General features: G+C 37.6%; 1 protein-coding gene across 4 annotated transcripts in view; it reads right to left on the minus strand.

Moving 5' to 3' along the window:
* Positions 1–5,009: 5,009 nt before the first annotated feature.
* STK3 (serine/threonine kinase 3) overlaps positions 5,010–25,818 on the minus strand; it is a 138,375-nt gene continuing 117,566 nt past the window's right edge. For 3 of the 4 annotated variants that reach the window (XM_040586646.1, XM_040586645.1, XM_040586647.1), the window contains exon 11: positions 5,010–8,395. In XM_040586646.1, coding sequence (XP_040442580.1) covers positions 8,237–8,395 — 159 coding nt within the window. In that variant the 3' untranslated portion in view covers positions 5,010–8,236. The remainder of the gene's footprint in view (positions 8,396–25,818) is intronic. The other variant, XM_040586648.1, reaches the window with a different exon arrangement.

Below are 25,818 nucleotides of genomic sequence, written 5' to 3' on the forward strand. Positions count from 1 at the left end.
GGTGGCAGCACAAGAGTCATAATTACACTAACTAGGAGAAATAGGTTTATCAAATTTAATACAACACTATTGACATCAATTTCAGCCACGGTACATGGTGGAATATAAGCAGCCCTGAAAGCTAAGATATTTCTAGAAAAGCTGAGCAGTCAGTGGTGGATGTGCTTCCTTAATAGGATGATGGGTTGCTGAACAAAGTACAACAGGTATATAGCCCATACACATTTTCTAGCATGTACCCATAGAGGGTTACCGGATTACTTTGGGTTGTTTTAGAGTTTCTAACGGGATGAGAGGGACTCTTGGAATGAGTCAGAGCAATATTTCAGCTATACTTATTGAAATACTGAACCAGTACTTAATGCATTAGAGACTTCTGTTCACTTTCAGAGATAAATCGTATTTAGATTAAGCAATTACATGCGTATATAAATCAGTGCAGTGTTGAACATTAATACAGTCACCCCTTTATTTTCTGGACGGTCTTTATTCTGTAAAGATCAACTACCAGGAAAAACAAGACAAAAAAAACTTTTCTGGGATTTTAGGAGACTCAGAAAAAGTTATTTCATTAATTGAATTTAGAAGTACAGAGTTTGATTTGTCTCTGCATTTTTTACTACAAAACACTATAAAAAAATTCTAGTGTTTTTCCACAGTTTCAGCAGGGAAAACTGGTATATGACAAATAAACGTGACTTATCTACAGACTGAAATAAGGCCTCCATTTAAAAAAGAATCTCGTGCTTTTGGATATGGTTGCTAAGAAAAATGGTAACTACTTAATCCTTCTTCAAATAATCTCTGACCTCCATAATCTCTGGACTATGACACCTGTTTTCATGTGCAATGAGAGATCAAAAGGACACCTCTCGCTGTTAAGCCTGTATACCCCATAGTACTGTAATAAAAATGAAATACCAATCAAGGCATCACACTAAAGGCTTAGTGTCAGATAAATCAAATCAAAAGCTTTTGGTCTCCCTCTTTGATGTATTGGCTGCAAGTTTTTCCTTAACAGTAACCACACAGGCTTTGGAAGCCCAGGAGGAGTGCAAAGCAGCAGAAGGATCTGAAGAGGGGAAAAAAGCATTATAAACATCTGAGGGCCAGGACCATCTTCTCATGCATCGGTCCTTTCAGTGACACCAAGGGAATGAAAGGGTCAATAGGAGGTAGAGGAGGGGTGATTGCGTCTGTGCCTGCACACGCCTGTGTACAGCAGAAGAACAATTACATGGCTCAGCACCAAATACTGTCCCTAAGGGGAGAAACAGGACTAGGAAAGCTATGTTTCTCTCTGCGAGTTGGCTAAGGACAAATACTGCAATATAAAATATCTGTCCTCAGAAGAAATAGCCACAGGCAGAAGAGTCCAAGTCTTTGGTAAAGAACATATGGTTTAATTAATTTGACAGAGAAAAATGTATCAGATATATCAGCATGTGGCTGTGTATATTTACAAATTCAATTTCTGAAGTCGTGACACCTACAGAAAAAAAAATTGAAGGTTGCTGGCGTTTGCAGTGCGTGAGTAAATATCATTCATGTTTTCCCCCCCATTATGACAGACAGAAAACTAGCATTAGGGCCCAGAATCAGTTTAGTTTAACTCCTTCCAATGCTTTCCTGCTGGCTTGCTCCAGGCAGCTCCCTTCTTACTGCTCAGTTTATCCCCTCTGAATTTTCTGTGGCCTTTAGAGACAGAGCGAGTACCAGCACCAGGCAAGAACTCTGGCTGTTTGCCTACAGCACATGAAAACTTCCTGCTCCCACCATCGCTTCTAGCCAAGCTAGTGCCCACAGCAAGCACTTGGGAGACCGAGGGATTGTGACACTGGACTAAGCAATGTCCTGGTGCAAGGCATAGAGCAACCGTTGGCTAATGCCTTTACACAGACTTCTGCTGCACCGAGACAAGGGCCACTAAGCATTTATTGTACCTCAATATAAAAATAGACACAAGGAACTTTTTCCTTTCCAAGGGTTAAACGTGATTTTCAGATACCTTGGTGTGGGCATGCCCACATCTGCATCGGGGGCTATGGCTATGCTACAGTCCTGCCAACAAAGTAAAGTTGCATCAAAAGCCATTTGCCACCGTGACGTGGCCTTGTCCCCGAGACAGGAGCTGGCTCCTGCAAGGCCTCCGAGACCACAGGCACTGGTTTGAGCATAGTGCTACCCACCACCATCTCTCTGTGGCAACGTGGTACTCACTGCTTTGCGTTGCTTCCTCACACTTTGCAGGAGACTCAGTGCCTCCACTACAGCAGGGAAAGGAAAGGAGGAGGAGGGTAGCTGAGGGACAGCGGTTCCCAGCAGGGCACAATACTTACATCCTGAGTAGATGCACAGCTCATTCAGCCCTCCGATAAAACCAGCTCCATCCACGTCTGCCCAGGATTAGAGCATGGGAAGTCTCTCTATGCAGAGACAAGCATCACCTGCAGTCAAAATCCTCCGTGACTGCAGAAAGGAGTGGAGGAGCAAAGGAGCAGAAAACACCACCCTGTCAGTGACTTTGATGTTGGGGTTTTTTCCATTTTTATTTCCTTGGCACTGTTATGGTATGTTTCCATTTATAAAATTTTTTAAAATTAGAACTTCTACCTTTAAAAGTGGCAACTGAATCAATAGGACATAAACATAAAAGACTATAAACACGAATGGAAGAAAATCAGATGTGAAACAGCAACGTAGAAGAGTAAATTACATAGATGATTACCTGATTTGCTTTTGTCAGCCAACACTTTTTTTTCCTCATACCCCTAGTTAGCCTCATAAGCGACCTGGCCAGGTGCAAGTGCCACATGTTTTTTTTCTCTCCAAAGAATTTTTTTTAAATGTTTTTTTTCTTTCTGTTTCTGTGACAAATATAGCTCTTCTCTAACCTTGCAGACTCTCTAAAGCCTTAGTGAAACTACGCATGAATCTATCCTGAGGAATTTGTGAAGCAAACAATGGAAAAAAGTACCTAGTATCCAGTCTGTCTGGGACTAACAAATATGCTGAAAGAGAAAGACTTGATTGGAATCTGAACATCCCCCCTTATTTTCAAATGAAGGGAAAACAGGACAGCCAAGCTTTGCTTCAGTGACCTCTGAACAAAAAAGCTGTTGCTGACATTTGCATTTGTGCACCATGTTCCAAGAATACCTGGCTCAGGCAATGCTCTTAAACATAACGCCCACATTCATCTTCCCGAGCAGGGGGAAGAGAAGCAGCAAAATATGAGGAAATTTCAAGTATTCTTTAAAAACCCTAACAAATCAAAACAAAACAACAAAAAAAAAAAAAAAAAAAAAAGAAAAAAGGATGAGAGCACATTGTGTAAATAGTAGTCCCTTTCCATAATGAATACACTGAATAGAGAGAAGAAATACAATTTGTGAAAAAGCATTTTAAGACAAACTTAACAGAGCAAGTCCCCAAGTGCAACTTAACGACTTCAGGCTGAACTATCAGCGTAATTTTGCCTTATCCCAAAGAGTAAGCCATTACCTCAGCTGGCACAACACAATGGCGAGAAACACCACGCGCTACCCAAGGACTTGCCTTCTCCAAGGCTTTCACTGGCAATAGTGGCCATAACACTGCTGCACCGCTGCCGGGTTTAGAAATAACCCAACGCTGGTTTCCCAGCCAGCTGCTTGACACAGGCTCAAGTTGTGCCAGGGGAGGTTTACATTGGATATTAGGAAAAATTTCTTCACTGAAAGGGTTGTTAAGCACTGGAAGAGGCTGCCCAGGAAATCGGTTGAGTCACCATCCCTGGAAGTATTTAGAAGACGTGATCGATGCTTAGGGACATGGTTTAGTGGTGGACTTGCCAGTGCTGGGTTAACGGTTGGACTTAATAATTGTAAAGGTCTTTTCTAACCTAAATGATTCTACGATCACAGAACATCCATCATTGCCTTTGGACGTACAGAAAGAAATGCCACAGTATGCTGGAGCCCTTAATGTTTACAAATGCAAAGAAATAAAGGCTTCCTCATGTCACAAGGTCTTTTTAATTAGTTTTATAAACACATACACAATTAAAAAGAAAATGTAACCCTCATTATATCACACTGATAAAAGAGTGTGCACACAAAGTGCTTTACAGAAGTTATACAGTATACATTCTGCTTGGAAGCAGCAGTGCCTGTTAAAGTTGACTAAGGTTATCTCATGTACTCGTGCACGGATTCACTCACCATGAGCCATATTTATATTTGAAGTTCAATACACTGGATGGAGAAGCAGCCTGAGCCACTCACTGTGCACTCTCATCTGAACGTACCTGGGCAAATAGAGGCAAGCTATTATTTACTGTAAATAAACAGTAAATAATTATAACATCCAGTAATTGTGAGATTAACTCAGATTAGCAGTAGAATTTTGTCACTTCAAACATACCGTGGTTCACTAAGGAGTTCTGTTCACAAGTCCCTTTTACTAAAGTGTCTTTGTGGGCAAATTCTTAGAGGGTAATTCTGAAAAAAACCCAGAAGATAAATGGGCTATAGAATCAAATTTGAGACATTAAATGCATTTGCTTTTCCTAGTTAAGCCACCCAAGAACCTATTGTTCTTGTCGTTACACCAGAAAATTAAAGGAGTACCTAAAGCTGCTAGTGCCCGATAGCATCTCCCAGGAAAGGATGTCCACGAAGACTTCCAGTGTACTGGGGTGGCGCTCAGCTCTCTCAGGATAGGTCTTTAGCAACCTCAGATTGCAGAGAGAGGGACTTGCACAAAGTATTTGAGGATTTCTGTCTTTAGACTGGCCTGATACGCTTCCATTGAGATCCTCGAACTTATAGAGCTTGCAGCAATGTCTTGAGCTGGAAAAATCCTTCCCAGAGCTGACTTTGAGAGATGTGGGTTTCTGCACTCACATCTGGGCTCACAGTATTAGAGAAAAGAAATAAAAGCATGAGAGATGACTATGGAAACGAACGTTAATGGTTACTATTAACTTAATTTTGCTTCAGTTAGAATGAATAACAAGACTACAATTATGCATGAAAAATTAGCTTTTATTACAAATATTTAGTAATAAGTAATGATTTTTCAAAATTTGTTTTACTTACTAAACCTAAACATACAAAGTCAGAAGCAAACAAGAAATTGCTTGGTTAAAATCTTACTGAAGGTTAACTTGTCAGTAGTTCTACCAGATTTCCTGCAAGGCTTGCTTTTAAAATGTCTTATTTATTATACTGTCACACTTCCTTTACAGAGATGCCCATCCTCCAGTAGAGATGTGTAGTCACCAGCATGGACGATTTGATTGATTTTTATAAACAGAAGAAAGAAAAAATAAGTTGTATCCATCTCTCAGTATAAAACCTATTTCTATATGTTACATTTGCACATAATTTAGAGCCCAATAAATACACTGGCTTCTGAAGCCAAAGACCGCTCTTACACTGACTGCAGCGTGCACCATATCAGAAGGGAAGCATTACTAATTTCATATTAATTGGTGATAGTATTCTTTGGTCAAAAACATCCTATAACTACCCAGTTTATGGTATATCAGAAGCTATTTTCCACCCATGAAGTAGCTTGTTTACAGTTGTTTATTTTATTCCATGGCTTTCAGATTTTTTGCCTGCATCTGCACAAAATTCATTCAATTTGTTTCTATGCAGACAGATCAGGACTGAAGAAAGGATGTCCTTTATCCTCTGATACCTTGCAGATGTCAGATCACAAGAGCTCTAGTCTAAACCAGCCTTGCACTAGAGTCCCTCTGGACAGACAATTCATATTTAGTGCACTGCATTACTAAAGCTTTCAGCACCCACAAAATATGAAAACTGTTATCATTTTATTACATTGTTTGTTACACTGTAAAGCCACATTATTCAAAACCAAAGTCTTAATTTTGGTGGGAAAAGTTTAAGAGAGTAAGGGCAAAGAAAGCTGCTAATGATGACCTCAAAGGTCTTTTTCCAACCTAAATGAATCTGTGATGCAAGCAAGAGTGTCTGGACAGTGACACTTCGCTTAAAAGGCACACCAAGAAAAGGCAAGCTAGGTTCTTCTCCTGATGATTTGAACCTGTTTTTTTGCTTTTTTTTCTTATATATATAGATAATGCATATATATGTGTATACCTACACAAATATATGTACACACACATACCTTTGAGTTTTTGAGAATAGAAAGTTTAAGAATTAGAAATTCATTTAAAATAAATAAGACTCATACTAATAGGAGGAGGTTGGTATTGTTATTTTTTGCTGCATTATGATTAGAATCTAATGACATGGTGATATGTTCATAACATTTTTTACTTTACATCATTTCACTGTATAAACGTGAGGCATAGGACTACCAGATGCATTGTACCTTGCCTAAAGTAATTCTTAAGATCTTCTGTGTTCTTGCTTTCCCATAAGGAATGTTCATTACTTTAAGAAATTATAAAGAGAGTTGAGGGTAAGGATGTTCTAGCAATCACAATTAAAATTTATTTGACTCTAGGGTTTACATGTTACGAGCGTGGCATGCACGCAAACGCACACACAGAATGACAATGACAACAATGGCTGTATACACCTTGAACCCAAGTCCCAGCATAGCTGTGGCATGCTGATCTTGTGAAAACTTCTGTTTTCCTTTTCCATAAGCTTTATGATATAATGCACCATTTCCAAAATCAGCACTGCTCCAACTAAATGGTCCACATATGACAAAGGTAAATGTTAAGAGGTATGAGATGATAACTAACTTCCAGAAAACATTTAACAGAAGATGCCCATATAGTAGTCACCATTAAAAGTTTTAACAGCTGAAGGTTGAACGTAAAGATCTTTTCAGCTGTACTGTTTAAAGAAGTACGACTATCACGTAAAGTTATTTACACAAAAGGCAACAATAGTAAAGATATCGATAGAGAACACAGTAGATTGTTCAGAAAGTGGATCACATTTTCTGCTAAGTCCGAAATATTTCTTGCAATGTTGTAAATTCTGCCTACTAGATAGATATCCTACAATATAAACCAGACAGAAGAACTTGTAAAAAGATATTAAGAGCTTGGTCCTGCCTTTCTGATTCCCCAAAGTCTACCAACAGAAGACTACAGGAATTCTGAATGTTTAGTGATTTCAGGACAAAACCCTTAGAGGACTGCAAAATGTTGTTTCTTTTTAGTACTTAATATATAAGTATTTAATTTATTTTCTTTGGCTTTTAAATTACTATCCCTTCATATCTATAATGTGAAACCAAACTCAATCCAAACCACTAATAACTCCCCTCTTCCCTCAAAACAGTGATAAAAACCATAAATGAACCAAAAACATATCCAGAAACTGTAGCTGTTGCTTCATTATAAAACTACGGTGCAAAATAGAGGTTTATACTGGTCAGAATTGCAATAGCAATTGGAAATTTACACTGAAGGAGTGACTGCAGGTATTGCTTCTGCTGCGTAACAGAAAAATCAAAACTGATTAGGCACTTGTTTTCTTGTTAAATAAGAGATCATTCAGTGTGCGTAAAAATGACAGAAATACTTTCTAAAAGAATGCTCTGTAGCATAACAACAGTATTGCTCATTTAAAACCACAGTCCCTGATTCAGGACAGCAGAAAAACATGTGCCTATTACTTATTTTATACTTAAGTCCTACTTATAAGAATGGGCTGGGTACATGTTGAAGTGCTGTCCTGAATTGGGATGCTTACTGAAATTGGAGTTTTAAAAGATAATACAGTGGTGAGCTTCTTTTCATTATACTACAATATCAATTTTACTTAATCTGGCTCTGCTCTCCACAATATTATCCTAGTACTTCCTAAGAAAAAAAGAAAACAGGCATAAAATAAATAGGATAACCAAAGATTACATAATAAATACGCTACTAAGTGGGAGGAAAACACATTGCAACATAAGGCTCTGTAGTGTTGCACAATGAAGAAATAGTTCCAGGTGCTCCAAAACACAACTCCTAATGTACAACACTGAGTTACCACTATACACCTGAAAAAGATTGGGAAGTAACAGATTAAACTTCTATTACATTAAACATTTGAAAATACAAACAAGTGGTAGTGTGTTTCGCTGCCTTGGCGGAACACCATATGTATGTTCTTTCACTGCTCCAATTGTCATTGTTTGTGAAGGAAAATTCAGAAGATTGGGTTTTTGAAAACTCTCATAATTGATTCCTTCAGACTTAAAAAGTTACCAGTGTCCACACTGACCCATAGGATTATCTCTGGAAATAAACTCAGAAATTTTGTTGCCTCCGTTTCTTTGCATCCATCGCATCTAGGATAGGTTGCCTCTTTGCAGTGTACCTCTGACGAAGCTCCTCAATTTCTCGTTCCATCATAGGGTCCAAAGCCTTTAATCGCATCTGTAATTCTTCTAAACTCAGATTCTTTAGCTGTAAAACAATCAACCAAACAAACAAAAAACCCACAAAAAATATTAAAACCTGTTTACAACAAAAATGAAACCACCACCTTTCATAATCCTTTAATTCAGTTGCAGTTTTTTTACACACTGAGTGTATGCATACACACATATAACTGTTTATAACCAAAAGCCTTAGTTCTTAGTATGCTCCACAATAAATAATTTAACAGCATATGAAAACACAAACATGCACAGTACATCTAATTAATTTTTTTTTTAAAAAAAAGTCACTTTGCAAACCTTACAAATAGATTGCAAATAAATATAGAGCTGGAGTTAAACTCATTAGGCTGAAAAAAACCCATCCCACTGTATACACAGGTATATTCATGTATATGAATTATATTGCTTAATCAAATACTTCTTACTTAACTACATTCTCTTACAGAAGCCTGAAAAATAGACACCTGCTGTAAGGAATAGTCTGAACATATATTTAGAGGTACTTTCTAATAAGAATGACAAGGCTTCTGTCCTCCTCAATAGTCTGCTGCCAGAACTAGTCAAAGCATATTGCTAACAGTGTTTCAATAACACATGAATTAATTTCCTGAATTCATGGAGGGAGGGAACCTTTGACCAAGCTGTTTTCTTTCTAAAAATATTTTCTCATGATGTTAAACAGTTCATTACATTTCATTCATTAAAAGCGATGGGTCATATAACAAGTCAATCACTTAGCTGGCTTGCTGGCTGCTGCAAAGCACAGTTGGAGTCTTGTCAGGTGCTGGGGCACGCTGGGCACTACTGCCCACCTGCTACTGCAGGGAAGGACCAACATTTGAAATATGTTCCTTTGGCTGCCCTAAGTATTTTTTTCCTGATAACGTCTAGTGCCTCTACTGCATTTGTCTCGTCAGAATTGCCTATGTGCCAAGTACTCTTCACAAAGCGTGAAAAATATCAACAAATTTCAAATAGCACAAATAAATTCAACCTAGGAAAGGGATAATCTATATTTTATTTGCAAATATTCTGACACTGACACAAGCACACCACCTAACTCAGAAGAAAAAAGACATTTTCTGAATCAACCTACTAATGAGTCAATACTTCATTCATGAATCTAGGGCAGTCTTCCATCAACACAGTTTGATCGGTTTTCCCTGAGGAATGTAATATTACTTTTGATCTTTATTTTTATCAGCATCTGAAGATATAAATTAGCAATACATATTGCTACAAACAGTCCAAACCCCAGCATTACGACTTCTGTTAGCAGACTACATTGTACATAGTAAACAACTTAAAATTGTAATAAAGAGGGACTGCAGATCAGAAACTCATAGAAGAGCATATGGAAAATTATGCACATTTTCTTGCAACACCATTTTAATCAGAAGATTCCTAATGAAGATAAGAATTAAACCCCGCAAGTCAAAATATCTTCCAGGACCCAAGGATCCTTAGATCTATATGAGCTTCAGAGACCTCAGTAGCTCATCCCAAGGAGAAATGACACCTTTTGTTTCTTAGGAGGGAATGAGTTGCCTTCCAAGCAATTAAGTATCACCCAGTCTACCATAGTCCTCCCATTTGACATATGCAAGAAAAGACTGAGGAAAGAATCATAACTCCTCAGTCACCAAGACTTTTGCAGAAAAACACTTTTCCACTTTCAGAGAAAAATAATAGATTATTTAAAAAAAACGAATCACCATTCTGTTGCATTTGTAGCCTATTGGTAAATGTAACTGGCACGTGACAGACACTTTTCAGTGAAGATAACTCTTCTAGAGGAGTGAAGTGTCAGAGAGATTTGCAGTATGAGAAGAGACGACAGTGCCAATTCCCCTGTTTAACAGATCCCAACACAGCACAAACAAGAGGAGCAATAAAACCATGGGGTTTAGCATGTGTGACAGAAGAAAGGTATTTGGGGCTCCGTGGACCAGCAAAGAGACTAAGGAAGGCACTGTGAATAATCTCGTGTGCAAGTGTTTTGTGAGAACTGCCACTGATAAAGTCTCCTACCCGCTCTGGGCCAGCCTGGGCAGCCATTTATTCCCTCTCAGTCACCACTGCAGACATCAGGCTTAAACTGCACAGAATAGACTCCAACTGATGCAATCACATAATTATTCTGCTCAGAAAAGCATTTTTTTAATAAATTGTCAAAGAAGAATGTGATGGGTGAGTTTTTATTTAAATTTCAATCAAGAAGCAGAGCCAGAAAACAGAGTTAAATATTCCTTAAAGATCACAGACAGCTGGGATGGAAATTAAAATATAAAGAGAATGAATTTTTAAATCCAAAGAATAAGAATCTTTCAGAATGATCTCAGCCACATCACCCAGGGGACCCAAGGAGCCACAGTATTCATCTGTATAAACGGCTGATGCTCAGGATATTCAAAGGAAGCGAACAACAGGAAACAGGGACATCAAGAAACTGGAAACAGAGTTAACTCTCTGACATCAGATGCAAAACCCACTTAATCAGCCACAGCTGAATCCAGAATATGTGCGTGTGTTCATGCACCTACATGTCTCCTTAGTAAATTTAAAAATATTTTTTCTTGACTTCTGTTTGTGCTATAGATACTACCTCACGAACCCGAAAAACCTGCAAAAGTCCAAACACGGAATGCAACAGCAAATATATCAAATGAGACGTGAAGAAATAACTCAAGAAATTTAATTATTCCTATGTAATTTATTCCCCTGCATGATACATATTTTGATTCAAATTCTTAAAGCGATAAAGCTCAACTCTCATTTACTTTCACTTGCAACCAGTTTGCAATTTAAACTGCCATAAATAATCTCTCACATAGTTTGTTGTTGTAACTACTGGGGCTACCAGCATTAATGGGAAAGGAGAGGAAAGCATTCAGCTGTGCAAGCTACAGGAATTCAAAAAGGCTTTAAATAATATTTTGATAGCTTTTTAAAAGCCATAAACTGCAGCAATTCAGTAATTGGGATACTATTTGACTGCGAATGATAGATAATTCGATTTCTGCCACTCCAAATCAATTGTATCCTTTTGGAGATCAAACAGCTGCAGCCACACAACAGATAGCAATTAGCATCAAGATGGGCCACCTCCAAGACAAAGGTGAATGGTTTCTGGTAAAAGTGTTTGCCTCCACTGGGACCCTTCGTATCACCAGGTAATCACACAGGTATGGGAAAACAACAGTCCAAACTCCAATTTAGAATGCCATGAATCTATCAATTACATGCAATAATAATATAATATTCAGAAAGCGTGTGCATCTGTTTCACACATACATGCAGTCTTTTAGAGTAGGTATGCATGCTCAGTTTTCCAGTAGAAAAATCAGATGCGTACAGAAAAAAAAAAAAAACTTTCCTCCTGAAAGCCGTATTTGTTAACCTAATCACTAAATGTATAAGGGAAGCAAGAAAAAAACCCAAAGCAAAGCTGTTTCCAGAGTCAGGTAACATTGAATAATTTCTTCTATGAGCTGAAGGATTCCCAAGACACAGTCGCACCCACAAGGAAGCCCCACTGAAATTCTCTACTGGGCTTGGCTAGAGCAAAGGAAATCGACTTTGCCTGCAAGAGACCAGCTACCAGTCACCCCGTCACCCTGGTGGGGGGAGCTCCCAGAGCTGCAAGCCGAGGGCCAGCAGCTCCTGCCTCTGCCTTCTCTTCTCCCTGATGCAGGGGGAAACCCTGGCAGGAGAAAGGCACCCATGCACAAAGGAGCTCCGCCAACACAAGCTTCCAGCGACAGAAGATACTTCTGCAGCAGCACCAATTTGAGCTGGGACAACCAGTACAGACTCAAAGCATTAACTAACCTTTTCACTCAACTAGGATTTTCAGTTATAATCTTCAAAAAAGGCAACTCAGCCACACGCTTAGGAGATCTGTAGGTCTGGAAACCTGGTGTACCTTATCTCGAACTCTTAACAAATGGGACACCAGTCACTTACCCGCTCCTGGCTCACTTTTCGACTTACTTGTCCTAGAGTTAGACACTTCTCCAAGAAAGGCTACATGCAGAAGTTAAAAAGCAGCAGAACAGATTAAGGATCATTAGCAAGCTTTTTCTTAATGTGACCATCCTCATTAAGCTGGGATACAGTAAAAATCCAAAAGCTGGGGCAGCTCTAGGCACAAAATGATCCAGTCGTGATCCCAGCACAGGTCAGAGCTACAATTAGTGCAGAGACAGCTGCACTCCCCTTGGGTGAAGGTGGCAGGAACCACTGCCAATCAATCTGGGGTTTTAAGAAGTAGTAATTACATTTTGTAGCTGAAGAAAAAATAATCCAGTGTTATCATGCAAGGTTGGTCAAATACAGCACAGTTCAGCATTTCATCAGAAGAATATTTCTGATGCAGAAAACATTCTTAGTCTAGTCAATACTGGTTTTCAGGTTGGTTGCCTTTTTTTTTTTTTTAACATGTCTTTGAACAGCGATACAAGGAATTCTTTCCTCACGTACTGATGCAGTCATCTCCCAGAACCAAACGTCAGCAAGGGAAGAGCAACAATTTTTTACTTTTTCCATCTTTCAGCCTAACTTCTTGCACCCCAGATGCACCAGTATTTTCAGTGAACCAAAGAATAACTACTTGCAGTCAATACTATTTCTGCCTGCAGAAGGACCCACACCATACATTACATGCTTTGTTCACACTTCTAAGTCAAATCACACCGATGAAAATTTAAACCAAAATAGGCATTTGGAAAATACATATGTGTTCCCATCTACAGACCCAAGTTCTGTAGCATAAGCCGAAAAGGAAGGAGATAAAGTACAGCAAAAAACGGGCTCTCAGAAGTCATCAAGTCAAAGGGTTCAATGCAAATCTTGACTACTGGCTTCCACCTGTGTCCAGCACAGGAGTCGGGATGAAGGACAGGCATCTGACTCAGTGGTGCTTGCAGTCCATGGATTTAGGCAAAGGGGTCTGGAAAAGAGTCTGGAACTCATCAGCTGCACTTGGCCAGCACATAGCCGTAGCCATCCAAACTTTTTGGGGGGTGAAAGCCAAAGTTTTGGTGGATATAGCACACTATAATCTTAATCGACCCTTGACAGCTAACAGAGGTAAATAAAAGCTCTAGGCCTGTGATGTTTTCAATATGATAAAATTAGATTTCATTAGTAATTCCATAATGCATGAGTTACCATTGCAAACCTCCAGTCTATCAAACTAAATTATGGAATACTGCCATTAAGCTGGTGCAATGAAAACAAGCGAATGTATTTTCAGGGTTTAAATTGTTAAGAAAATAGATATTCAATCAAAAAATAATCTGCATCAAATTTGTTGTGTTTACTTGAAAAAACAAATTCTTCCTAGCAACTGCTTAAATGAATCTTACAGATGCAACATGCCTTATTAGAAACCTTTGATTAAAAAAATATGGATTGTTAATACTGTACTCTGAGTCATCTATTTTCCCATCTGCTAGTAATTCCTACAATATGAACTATCAACAGAATGGCTAACAACAATAATTGCAACAATGGCAATTGCAAAAGTGGGTTGCCTACAGCACTTTCTAAGATTTAATCAGTGCATGTCTTGGATTGTTTTGTGTTGTTAGTGGCCTCAGGTAAGAGCAACTTTTTCTCTCCAGCTATTCCCTTCCCTCTGCTGAGCAGAGTTTTCTTTTCTCTAATGGAATGAGCTCCGCTGATGACTTCAAACTTTTTTTTTAGTAGTATAAGAAGTTATACTTGAGTCAGGATCCAAAAGGTACAAGGTGGGCCTTTCTGACCAGTTTTTCTTGACTACAAATTCACACCCAAAATCTGTGAATCTTACTGATGTAGTAGCTGTCTCAGGCTTCTATGCAAGGAAATACTCCACGGTTAGTGTCTGTCCAACTGTTCCCATGCAGCACTGGATGGGAGAACTGCTCTATGTATGCTTATGCAGCAAACCCATGCTGACCTTGTCTCAGCAGTGTTGATGAGTGGTCTCAGACACCCACCAGTCACACATCTGAGCCCTGACTTGCTGCCATCCCCATCCCTGCTGCCACTACTACAGTGGGCAAATCGGTCACAAGAAAAGAAATTTGGATGGGGGATGGAGCGAGAGCATTTATTTCAGGACATCTGAAGAGCAAGTCTCCTTGTTGCAAAAACACAAAATACGGAGCTACACAAATAAAAGAAGGACCTCATTTACTATCATTATTTTTGACAATTTGTGAGAAAGAGGGGCTAACAACCTAACTTTCAAAAGCCAAAGTTCATTACACAGGACTGCAGTTATCATAATTTTTTTGAGGGGGTAAAATAAGCACACAGCACTAAGAAAAAAAATTGAAGACTGACAACTTCATGTAATTTTTAAAAGTCTTTTAAGGGCTAAAATGGTGTATAGAAGTCCCATGATTAATTCTATTTTTTACTAGTAGAGTTCTCTGTGCTCAGATGTTAAAACTGTACATCATTTTAACACCACAAGGCTAAATCTTTGTCACTACCATCAATATTTTTCAGCTCTGGAAGGCTTTCTTTAGCTTCATACAAAGCTACTTTCCAATAGAAAATCACCAAGGAGGAGGGGGGAGAGTTTTCTATAGCATTAGCGCATACTAGCATTTCCATACCTTTGTTGAATACTGCCCAGGGCTTCCTTTGAGCACATTAAGAACTGCCAATCCTAAAATTAAAAAATTATGAGCTGGGTCCTTCACCTTCATTAAACTACCCTTAAAAATCGCATTCCTAAAATAAGACGTTTTTAAGGAGGAGAGAGGTGTCATTTTATTTCCCTTTTCATTTCTGAATCATGAGGAGGCAAACAGAATCTAAAAATTTATGCAATTAAAACAGCTAAAAAGTTCAGGAAAAAAATAATTTATTAGCCAAAAACTTTAATAAGCAATCCTGCCTACAGGAACTGAAATCTAAAGAAAAGCACCGATCATCATGAAACACTGTGTAAAATTAGCAATAGTGCTAACTCCTGTCTGTTGCAATTTTGCCCAGTTCCTGATAAAACCAGTCACGTAGTATGTATTAATGCTATCTCATATCCAAAGCAGTGCAAATATCATTTATATTGGTTTTACCTACAATAGCAGCTGATGTTCATGTAGTTGCAAGGTACATAATTTTCACTAAAATAAATAAAACACAGAAGAATCTGAACACAGGGAAATAAACTGCAGGTAATGTATCTGAAAAAACTGGCAGCTAGTAAACATCCATTAATAAGGACATTTGAGATCAAATTTTTAGTATCTGACAGATAATAAATTTAATAATTCAATTTTACAAGCATATAGAAGGAAAAAAAATCCTACCATTCCCTCTTTCCTAGGTCATTTACAGAGAGTGTTTTGTTACATTATGCACAATTGAGTCTACCGAAGCATGACACTTTAATTTACTACCACCTTCTGTTTAGAACTGCATCATCCATCACGGATGTTTTTAAAAATTAGTTTTAGAGTATCTTAGGCAAAAATTCACAGTTTGAAATGCCTTAGAGAAGATCTTGATGGTTGGTGGGTGGTTTTTTTAGATATGTATTTACTGTGATTTTCTATACGAGGCATCCCAAGCTTAACGGTACCAGTTAGCCCTGAAGAATACTATAAATGTTTACTGGAGCTCCCAACAGAGTAAATAATCTAACGCTTAGGAACAACACTCCGTCTGGATACCCACCATGCTATTTAAAATTGATTGCAAATATACCTACACAGTGCTGATAGCAAAGCAGCTGCCACACCTGATCTAAGAATATACAAGGATTTTCCCCCAAGCCATTTCTGCTTTTGGAAAAAAAACCCAACCAAACAAAAAAACCTCAAACAACTTTTCAAATATTACCAAACCAAAATATAAAGCTTTAAAATGAAAAGGAATTCTTTGGCTACAGCTCTTAGTGTACTAACTAAGTAGTATCAAAACCCCAACATTTTATCTCTATTAATCTGTAGCTCTCTAGGGCACATGCTTTTAGTTGTCCTTCATAAAGAGCTCAGCTATCAGCAGGTACATTACAACGTCCTTGAGTTCATTGTATCACATTTTAGCAAACCGTAATTATCATTCAACTATAAAAACCCAAATGTTACCTCTATATTCAAAAATTTTCATAAGTTAAGGCACTGCCTCCTTGACATATGATTCTTCTATGAAAAGATAATTTTTAAAATGTTCAGAAAATAAAAGTATTACATTCTTGTAAAATTATACTAATCTACACGTAAATGCAAGCTGTATTAAGAACAAAGATACAAACTATTCGGATGAGTGCCATTTTAAAAAAATAAAACTATTCAGCCAGGACCCCCAAACATCCTAAAGATAAAATAAAAAATGAAAGACGTTCCCAGTTTGGCCAAAATATTTTGTAAATGTCAATCTATATTGAAAAGTAAAGTTAAAGACATAAGTAACATGAAATAGGTGTCCTGAGGTTAAAAAGAAAACTGTATTAAAATCTACAAACTCATTAAATGCATAATGATAATTTAAAGCTATTTTTAATCAGTAGTTCCATTTATGATTTTTAAAATAGAAACAAAAATGAAAACTCCTTGAGTAATGAGTTATGACACAACAAGACACATGCATGCACATAGATAACCTTGAAGTTAAAACCAGACCCAGAAAAGTATTTAACCTGAAAAGCAATGGAAGAGACTAGAAGAATTTTAAACCTTAAGCTTCAAACCTCTGTGTCCTAGTGAGGGACAATATAAGCGAATCTCAAGTTTCTCAGAAGTACAAGATGTTGATACTCCAAAATAAAACAAAAACGGATACAGCAAAACTAAATTTTCCTAACAGGAAAAGTCTGTTGGAGGAGAGATACACCCCCACAACCCAAAATGCACATGCAAATTTATATCTTATTTGCTGGGCAACCCTGACTTAGTTAGATTCTTCATAAGGAAGAAAATCCAGTTCAGTTTAAAACATCCAGTTCAGAAAGTATCTGGGAAAATAACACATCATCTTTAATAAATGGAAAAATGATAGACATACTGTTTGCTGGGTTTTATTTCATGCAGAAAGCATTCTGGTAGTCACGCACGAGAGAGGATGGGGTTTGGCCACTTTCAGTACAAAACAGGCAGAAAAAAATCCTATAGTCCAGAAACACAGGGCAATTAATAGGCAACAAACACCAGGTTTCTTAATACCTGGGAGAAGGAAGAAAACACAACAAAGACAGTAAAACTGAGACGTTAGTTGAATGAGGTCTGCAAAACATCAGAAAAAGCAGAATCTGAACGCAGCAACTGAACAAAGCCAGGGCGAAGCAGAGAGATTTAACTGAGCTGTTAAGTCACAGCAAGGAGAAGAAGAGATCCCTGCCTCAGGAACGGCACACAGGTTACCGCCTTGAGAGGGAACGGGGAGAGGACGAGAGCCAAGCCTACCTGAGCCTAAGCACCAACGCACAGCACGTGGACACTGCACAGAGACCTGCAGTGATCTGGGAGGGGAGAAGCAATGCCCCATCCCAAGGCTGCTGGCATCTTTGCTAGACAGCACCAAGTTTCATTTTCTGTACAACTTTAAACCTTTACACAGAAGCACTGGTGGCTTTTGAAGAATAATTCTTAGTCTGTAGATCCTCAAATTTTCTTTATTCCTTCCTCAATAATTTTTTGGAAATTTTTTTTCCCCCTACAGAAGTGCTTGACTACCTATTTAATTGGATGTGCTTCACAGTTTTCCTAAGCACTGAAAGAACTCAGCTCGCTAAAAGATTTGGGCTCCCAATAGCAGCAGCACAGCCCAGAGAGCCCCCGCACAACAGAAGGGTCCTGTTCCACTCCTGCATCGTGTTCAGCAACTCGCCAGACACAGGTGCTGCAGATTTCATTTGCTTATGACAGCTCTGATGTTTTGAAAACTGATTAAAATTGTTTAGGACACTTTTTTTATTATGCTCAATAACTAAGCAGATTTTTAAAAAATCTCTTTACACCTTAAACAACAGTTTATTATGTCCTCCTAATGCTGCTTTCTTTTGAGGTCTTATCTGCAAATCACACCAATCAGATACTTCAGTCTCAGCTGGTTCATTATAGTGGATTTGGTTTTTCTTTTGTCAAAATGCACCAGCTTCACATTTGTAAAACACAAGCTTAAACACCAACTACCAAATAACCTTTAATCAACCTGATGAAATCCACCTTATGATGGTCTAAATCTAGTAGACAGCTAGTGTCTTGGTTCTAATCCAGACTAAATTAGATCTAAAATAAGTGAACAAATACAGAAACGGACCATCAAATAGCACCACTTAGCTAGCAGCTTTTAAATAGTACACAGTAGCTTTTCCTTTACTGACATGTAGTAGGCTACTCTCACTACAAGGAATACACTAAGAAATATCCCAAAAGTACAGAACAAGATAATCATTGACAATCATTCATGTCAAAACACATTAATCAAGAAGCCCATGTACCAACATACAAATAAAAGCAATACTAAATTAAAAAAAATAGTGCGCTCAACGAGCAAGAAATCCAGGCTACCTCAGCACTGAACAGTACACAAACACAATTCAATTCTGTTCTCTAAAACACAGACCACCCTGTGAAAATTGCAGTGCTCACTCTGTATTAGTTCAGAAACTCCATTTATTCATTGAACAAGATTCAATGATTCAGTGGCATGTCCACTTACTCAGTCCAGAATTGCCAAAATAATATTTTGTTATCAAATATTTTGTCTGTGACTCAAACATTAATGCAATCAAGCCAAAAATTAGCACACTTCTTCCTTACCTTCACAGTATTATCTCCTAGAAGGGTCTACAACATTTGATCTATTTGCTTTGTCCCAGAGCGCAGAACAACCTAGTTTGTTCAATTAGGTTTTTCAGATTATAATCTGCAGATATAGTTGTGATTTATTACTCAATGCAAACAGGTACCGTGCAAGCTTTTGTGCCCACACTGTTCATTCATCCCGTTTCCAGTTTAGAGTGCTCAGTAATCCACTTTGGCATCTCTGGAGTAAATGATATCACTTTTATAACCCACAACCAGGGACTAGTACAATTTCTGCAAACCCTTATGATGTGACCTGAGTCTCAGTAGAATCCTTCTGGCCTCTCTGCTGGTATTCCAATTTATCTCTTGCATGACTATCTAGGTTTCAATTATGTTTCAGTTTTCTAGTTAAAATTTATAAAGAAAAGAAAAATAATTATAAAACATTATTCATTGCATAGTATATCAGCATCGAAAATCTACATGTCCTGCACTTGAACATCTGTAATGTTCAAGTGTCTGTAACTTCAAATCTAAAACCCTCTCCAGAAAAACACCGTTGGGAATTTAATCTAGGTTTTAAAATTGATTTAATATTCATAATTTGGAAACTGAAGTAGAACCAAGGGCCTCATCTATATTATTTCCAACCCTAACTACCAGGGCAGGAAATAATGAGAGCTCCCATCAAGCTCCAACTCATGCCAAACAATCCGTCCAGCACATTCCTAAGCCACATAAAAAGCATAAGGAAAATACAAGCCAGACAAATGCAATCCTCAAATGCAAGGTGTCAGTACTCAAACAAAATCTGCGCTCAATGCAGTCAACTGCTACACAGCTCACAGACTCATCATTAAACAAAATTATGTTTCACAACTACACTTTCAGAAGTAATTAAAAGCCAAAGATAATTTCATTTCAATTTACAGTGCCTTGTAAAAGCAGTTCAATTGCTTTGACCATCTTCAGAGTAATGCTTTTCCAAAGTAAAGACGAAAATGTAAATGCTGAGGTTATTAAATGCTCTTGCAATTCATTTAAAACAAGTCACTGGAGGTTCTACTTACAGAACATCTATTCCTCAGTTTGAATGCTATCCTGCATTCAAAAACGTAACACCAAAGATAGACAAAGTACAAATTAATAGGACTGGTCACATATCAAGTGTCATTGTTCAGAGTTTGTAAGAACAGAGAAGATGTGAACAACTCCCTCATCACCAACAGATCTCATGCGTATGCATGAACACAAACAAATGCAGGGAAACAGAGGTTTAGTGTCCAAAAGATTGTGTATCTGTCCTGGACTTTCTGTATTAAATACGAATTTAGCAACACACACAGATTACTTTTTGATCTAGTTACTGCGTATGTCTGGATGTGGGCATTAGGATTTATCATTGAAGAAAAACTACTCTCAGAAAAGCATATAAATATACAGCATACCTTCTTGAATTGATGCTGATAAAATTCACCTTATGTGGCAGAAGAAGGAGGGGGGGGGTATTGCAGACCATATCTTTGTAAAATTTATATCCTGTCATAAGCACCATATCAAATAGTTAATACCACACCTGGTATTAACATACAGGAACAACTCCTAAGAACGTCAGAAACGTAATAATTTTAAAAACTCCCCAACACTAGTCTTTTCTACCCTTTCCATCCAAAAGAAAGAGATGTGTTTTCATTTGGAAACTCGAACGATTTTCTGGGTAGATTCTACTGGTGACAGAGAAGTGGCTTTTGGCTTTAAGCCACCATCTTCTGAAAAGCTGTTACGGTTTTAAATACAAACTGCCTTTTTGAACTACCACACATATTGAGCAGTGGACTACCTAGCCAATCCTTTTCTCCCAGAAGAAACAAACCGCCAGCCCAGGTTTGGATGAGGGAAAAATTTCTTTTTCTGCATACTGTGAAACTTCTACCGCTGCTGACACAGCTGGAGACCTTACATTCTTATGGTATGAAATCAGAGCGTAATCAAAGACCAGATATCCCAGCATCCTATCATCAAAGAAGTTACACTAACAATTTAAGAAAGCCATAGACATGAAGGTGGCAATGTTTTGCTGGGGTTTTTTTGACAGCATTGAAAACTTTAGTTTCATTATAATATTCCTACTTAATCTCTCACACACACTTGCACACAGGTGAAATTACAAATAGTGTATAAATTATGAGAATTCACAATGCTGTAAAATCAAACATATTGGAGTAAACAAAAAAAATATCTCTTTTAGCGCATTCCTTTGTTACAGCAAATGTCAAATTTACCAAAGGCTCTACTAAAAGGCACAAAGAATACAAGTAATTACTTCAAAATATTTTAAAATCCCAAATATATGAAGAGTTATTTTAAAAGTAGTAACACAATCATGTTGTATACAAAAAAAATAAATGGTGGACCTGGTCCATCAGTTCATTTTTTGAAGTAATTTTAAATGCTTCCATTTTCATTAGTGATGCTGACTTTCAACACTCCTTCACAGAGGTATTGGCTTCTTGCAGCCCTCACCCATTTCAATCTGAAACCGTACTTCTCTTTCCTCCATCAGTAATTCCTCTTGCTTTAAACACAATCTTAGAGAAATATCTCATTCTGTTGTTTTTGACATTAATATCTCCAAATATCTTCCATTCTGAGAATTTGTATTTGTGCCATCTGATGGTCTGCATTGCACAGGGAACCCTAGTAATTATGAACTAAATGCCTACTAACCTGGCTGATGATGATGATGATGGAATGCCAGTCACATTTACCAGATCCTAGCTATTAGAATAACAACAGCAAAGGAGTAGTTTCAGTAATTTAACAATTTCTCCTACTTCCACAAAGGTATTCTATTTATACTTTCCCAAGTAGCACCACAGTATGTAACACCTTGCCAAGAAGCAGCAACATTGCAAAACTACACAGTAATTTAACTTAATCATATGAATTTGCTTAACTATGTTGAAAATATCTCACTTCTTGCTCAGCAATTTAATACCATGCAAAATTTTGAAAGCAGTGTCACTTGAAAATTGATGAATTTGTTATTTATTGTTGCCATAACAACCATAGAAAATTGTGTAAGAAAATACTGAGCAATAAAGGATGAAATGCCATAGAAACAGATAAGAATAGAACAAGTTATGTCAGCACTAGCCTTAAGGAAAATTTTAGGCACAAACAAGTTCATGGATAGAATTATGAAAAGGCGGAGAAATAGAAAAGGACAGTTAAGGTGGGGAAATCAAAAAAATAGTTATATGGCATACTGCCAACATTCTCCAACAGATCACAAGCAGATTAGCTGAAACCTCCAAGAAAACAAAAACACATTACATAAAAATTCAGCAGAGATTATGACAGAAACTTGTTTGCCTTTTTTTTTTAAACAATCTCTTGCTTACAACAATATTGCTGCAGTGTTGCACAATGTAAATAGTTAAAAGCCCTCAAAACCAGAATACAGTAATAACTAAATTGTGCCTGTTCTACATGGTTTTCTAAAATTCCCTCCAGCAGGAGGAACAACAATTGACTTAGGAACTTAATGTAGGGATCTATTTTCCTGTAGGTCAACACACTACTGCACTGTATAAGAAATGTAAACATGAAATGATATCATTTCATCTCTGCTCTTCACCTTTCCAACGACCTTTCAGAGAAAACATCCTGGAGCCTGAATTTTGTTTAACATGGAAGTCATACAGGCTGGATAATATGACATTCCTACCTACGAGCAAAACATCTTTAATGCATTTATTTCTCCTAAAATAAAAGTAAATGTTACACAGATATTTCTGTATCAAAGCTAGAACCAACACATGGACCAGTCAAAATCAGAGTTGTGTGTACAGTGGAAGAAATAATACATTTACAGCTCTTTGTTTAAAGAATTAACAAAGTCAAAATCAAACTTCTCTAGTAAAACTCCTTTTTAGATGTTATCCACTTGTATTGAGAACATAATCAAGGAAAACCACTTTCTTTTCACATCTCTCTTGTTTCAAAAAAGGACAAAAAAGCAGATGGGATTAAAATGGAGTTCAAACCAAAGACGGTAAATTTAGATTTGATTCAGCAGACATATGGCAACAATTACATAAAGAAGGGAATTCTTGCATAAAAAGTTAGTTCAGGTGAGATGCAACTAAACCAAAGGCAAGAATCTTGGGAGCAGTCTGAAAAAAAGGATAAAGATTAAAAAAGTAGCTTCATTCGACACTTAATCCGATCTAATGACAGGAGGTATCCAAAAGGGTCGGTCCTGTCACGTGAAACCCTTGGGCTCCTGACTGCTTCCTTGCATGAGATCTACCAATTCTGCAACCGCAGGGTGAGCTGGAAGAGAGGGGAGGGGAAGACAAGGGGGCATCAGATGCTTTTTGAGCAATCTGAATGGACTTAGCTCTCTGGCTACCTACCGCTATCACTGATACATGGAGAGTAACAGAAATGAGCAGGTGCCCCCTTCTGCCATGCCTCTCTCTTTCCATAATCCGAGTCTCCTGAAGTCTGGGGTAAGATGCCATGCATCTATCCCTAGTTCCAAGCTACAGGGGCCAAGGTCAACCCACCAGCAGGCCAAAGACAACAGCTGACTATGGACCTCAGACCACAACCAATACTTGAGTATAGGTATAGATGTGGATCCCTCTTCTCAGAGTCAAATTATTATTAGTAGTGGTAGTAGTATTGAAACTTGTAGTAAATTAATTTCCTTTGAAACCTCCACCTTCGCTGAATTTGGATAATATGACTCAAAAATTATCAGGACAAACAGCACAATCACATAAGTCTCATTTCCTCAGGAACAGACAAAAAACAATATACAGGAAGATCGCACAAAAATCTTCTTTGTACAAGGTAATTAAAAATTAGAAACACCAATACAATTAAATGTTAACAGAAAACATATAGTAAAACTGAGTATCCCATTTTGGATAAGTACAGGTTTGGGGGGCAGGGAGAGGAATCATAAAACTCTAAGAAAAATGGCTGTGCTTTTATGACAAAGTGAATAAAATTGATTTTATACACTACAAGTACTAAATCATATGAAATATTTCCCCCAAATCTCTGGCAACAGGATTAGTAGTTTCCTCAAATTCAATGTGGAAACAGAACAGTAAACAACTAACTTAAATACAACAGTGTGGGATTCTGCAGGGCTGGGGGCAACCATCACAGAGGTTTTTCTCTTTCTGGTATTTTTACTTTAGAAGAAGCACAAAGATGGTGTATCCTCAGAACACTTTAGGATTCGTGTTACAGCTGACAGTGAAATGACAAGACTGCCCTACCTATACCAGAAATGGCAGGGGATCTGAAAACCCAACCAGCTGTAAGTGAAAATTTAATACCCACAAGCAAAGCTTTTGTACTAACTATTGTGGGTTTGGGAATAGTAGACATAGAAAATTCAATTGTAAACTTTTTTCTTACTTCACAAAGCTTTTTTAAAATGCAAAGTGCACACAGTAAATATTCTTGTATGATCATTAGACATTATCAGTGGGCTACACAATAAATGTTTTTGGAAACTTTTTCATAACACCATCTCACAAAACAAACTATTGCAATAATTTCTTACGTTTTTATATGCCTTTCTAATATAAAATAAAAATATGTGAAAAGAGAATAAAAGCAACAGAACAAGAATCTAGTACCATGGATTCTTTTATTCTCTATATAAATGTTCTCTTCTCACATTATAAAAAGAATGTGAATTATGCCCTGTAGTGGACGTAGATCTACTCAAATGCTGCAGTTACAGAACAATGAATTTTAAACCACAATCTAACTCATCAAATGTGTTTCTAAAGAAGCCCTCACATCCTTGAAGAGGAAGAAATACCATCTTTGGATAAAAAGTTTAAGGTGTCACTGACAGTCCACCTTTTATGTTCCTTCAGTGTTACTGCTGCGATCTTGACCTGTGCTCAATTAACTGCTCAGGCAGTTGGCTGGCTGAATTTGGAAGCATTCAAAAGGTTCTGTCTTAGAGAAGTCTCCAGCATCTCAGCATCACATCTTACCATTTTGTAAAAGCATTGCTTTATCAAAAACATGGCAAATTTAAACGCAGTATATGAAGAGTCCACAACTGTTACGACAGCTTTGATGAAAACAATCTTGACTCAACAAAAAAGTTTTAATTAAAATATTTTAATGAGGAAATTACTAATTCACTTTATACCATACATTTTGAGTATCGTTAAAACAACACAACTGGTTACAATAAAAGTTTAAGTCACAATCACTGTCTCATTAGGAAACATTTCACCAGAAAGTGAATGTTTATTAGGAAATTCTCTGTCCTATGAATTACAAGGCATCTGTGGACCTACTGAATATAAAGAAACGGGGGGGGGGGGGGAATATCTACAAGTACTGCAAAGTCAGCTACTGCATAACCTACAAAACCTCTCCAAATACTAAGATTCCACAACACTGCAAGAAAAATACATCTTACTTCTGAAGTAATGACACCTTTTATGGATAAGGACTACAACATCTCATTCAGTTTTTCGGAATGCATAGCTTTATGCTATGCAACATGTCACACTGAGGTGTGATGGATGCACTCAACTCAAGGTGTTACTAAAATGACAGGCTAAGATTATTCCCAACCTAAACTGACAAACCAAAGGCAGTGGGGAAAGGGGGGTTTTCACTCCCTGCTATCCAGGGCACTACG

This window comes from Falco naumanni, chromosome 3, assembly GCF_017639655.2.
Source record: "Falco naumanni isolate bFalNau1 chromosome 3, bFalNau1.pat, whole genome shotgun sequence".
Classification (NCBI taxonomy): domain Eukaryota; kingdom Metazoa; phylum Chordata; class Aves; order Falconiformes; family Falconidae; genus Falco; species Falco naumanni.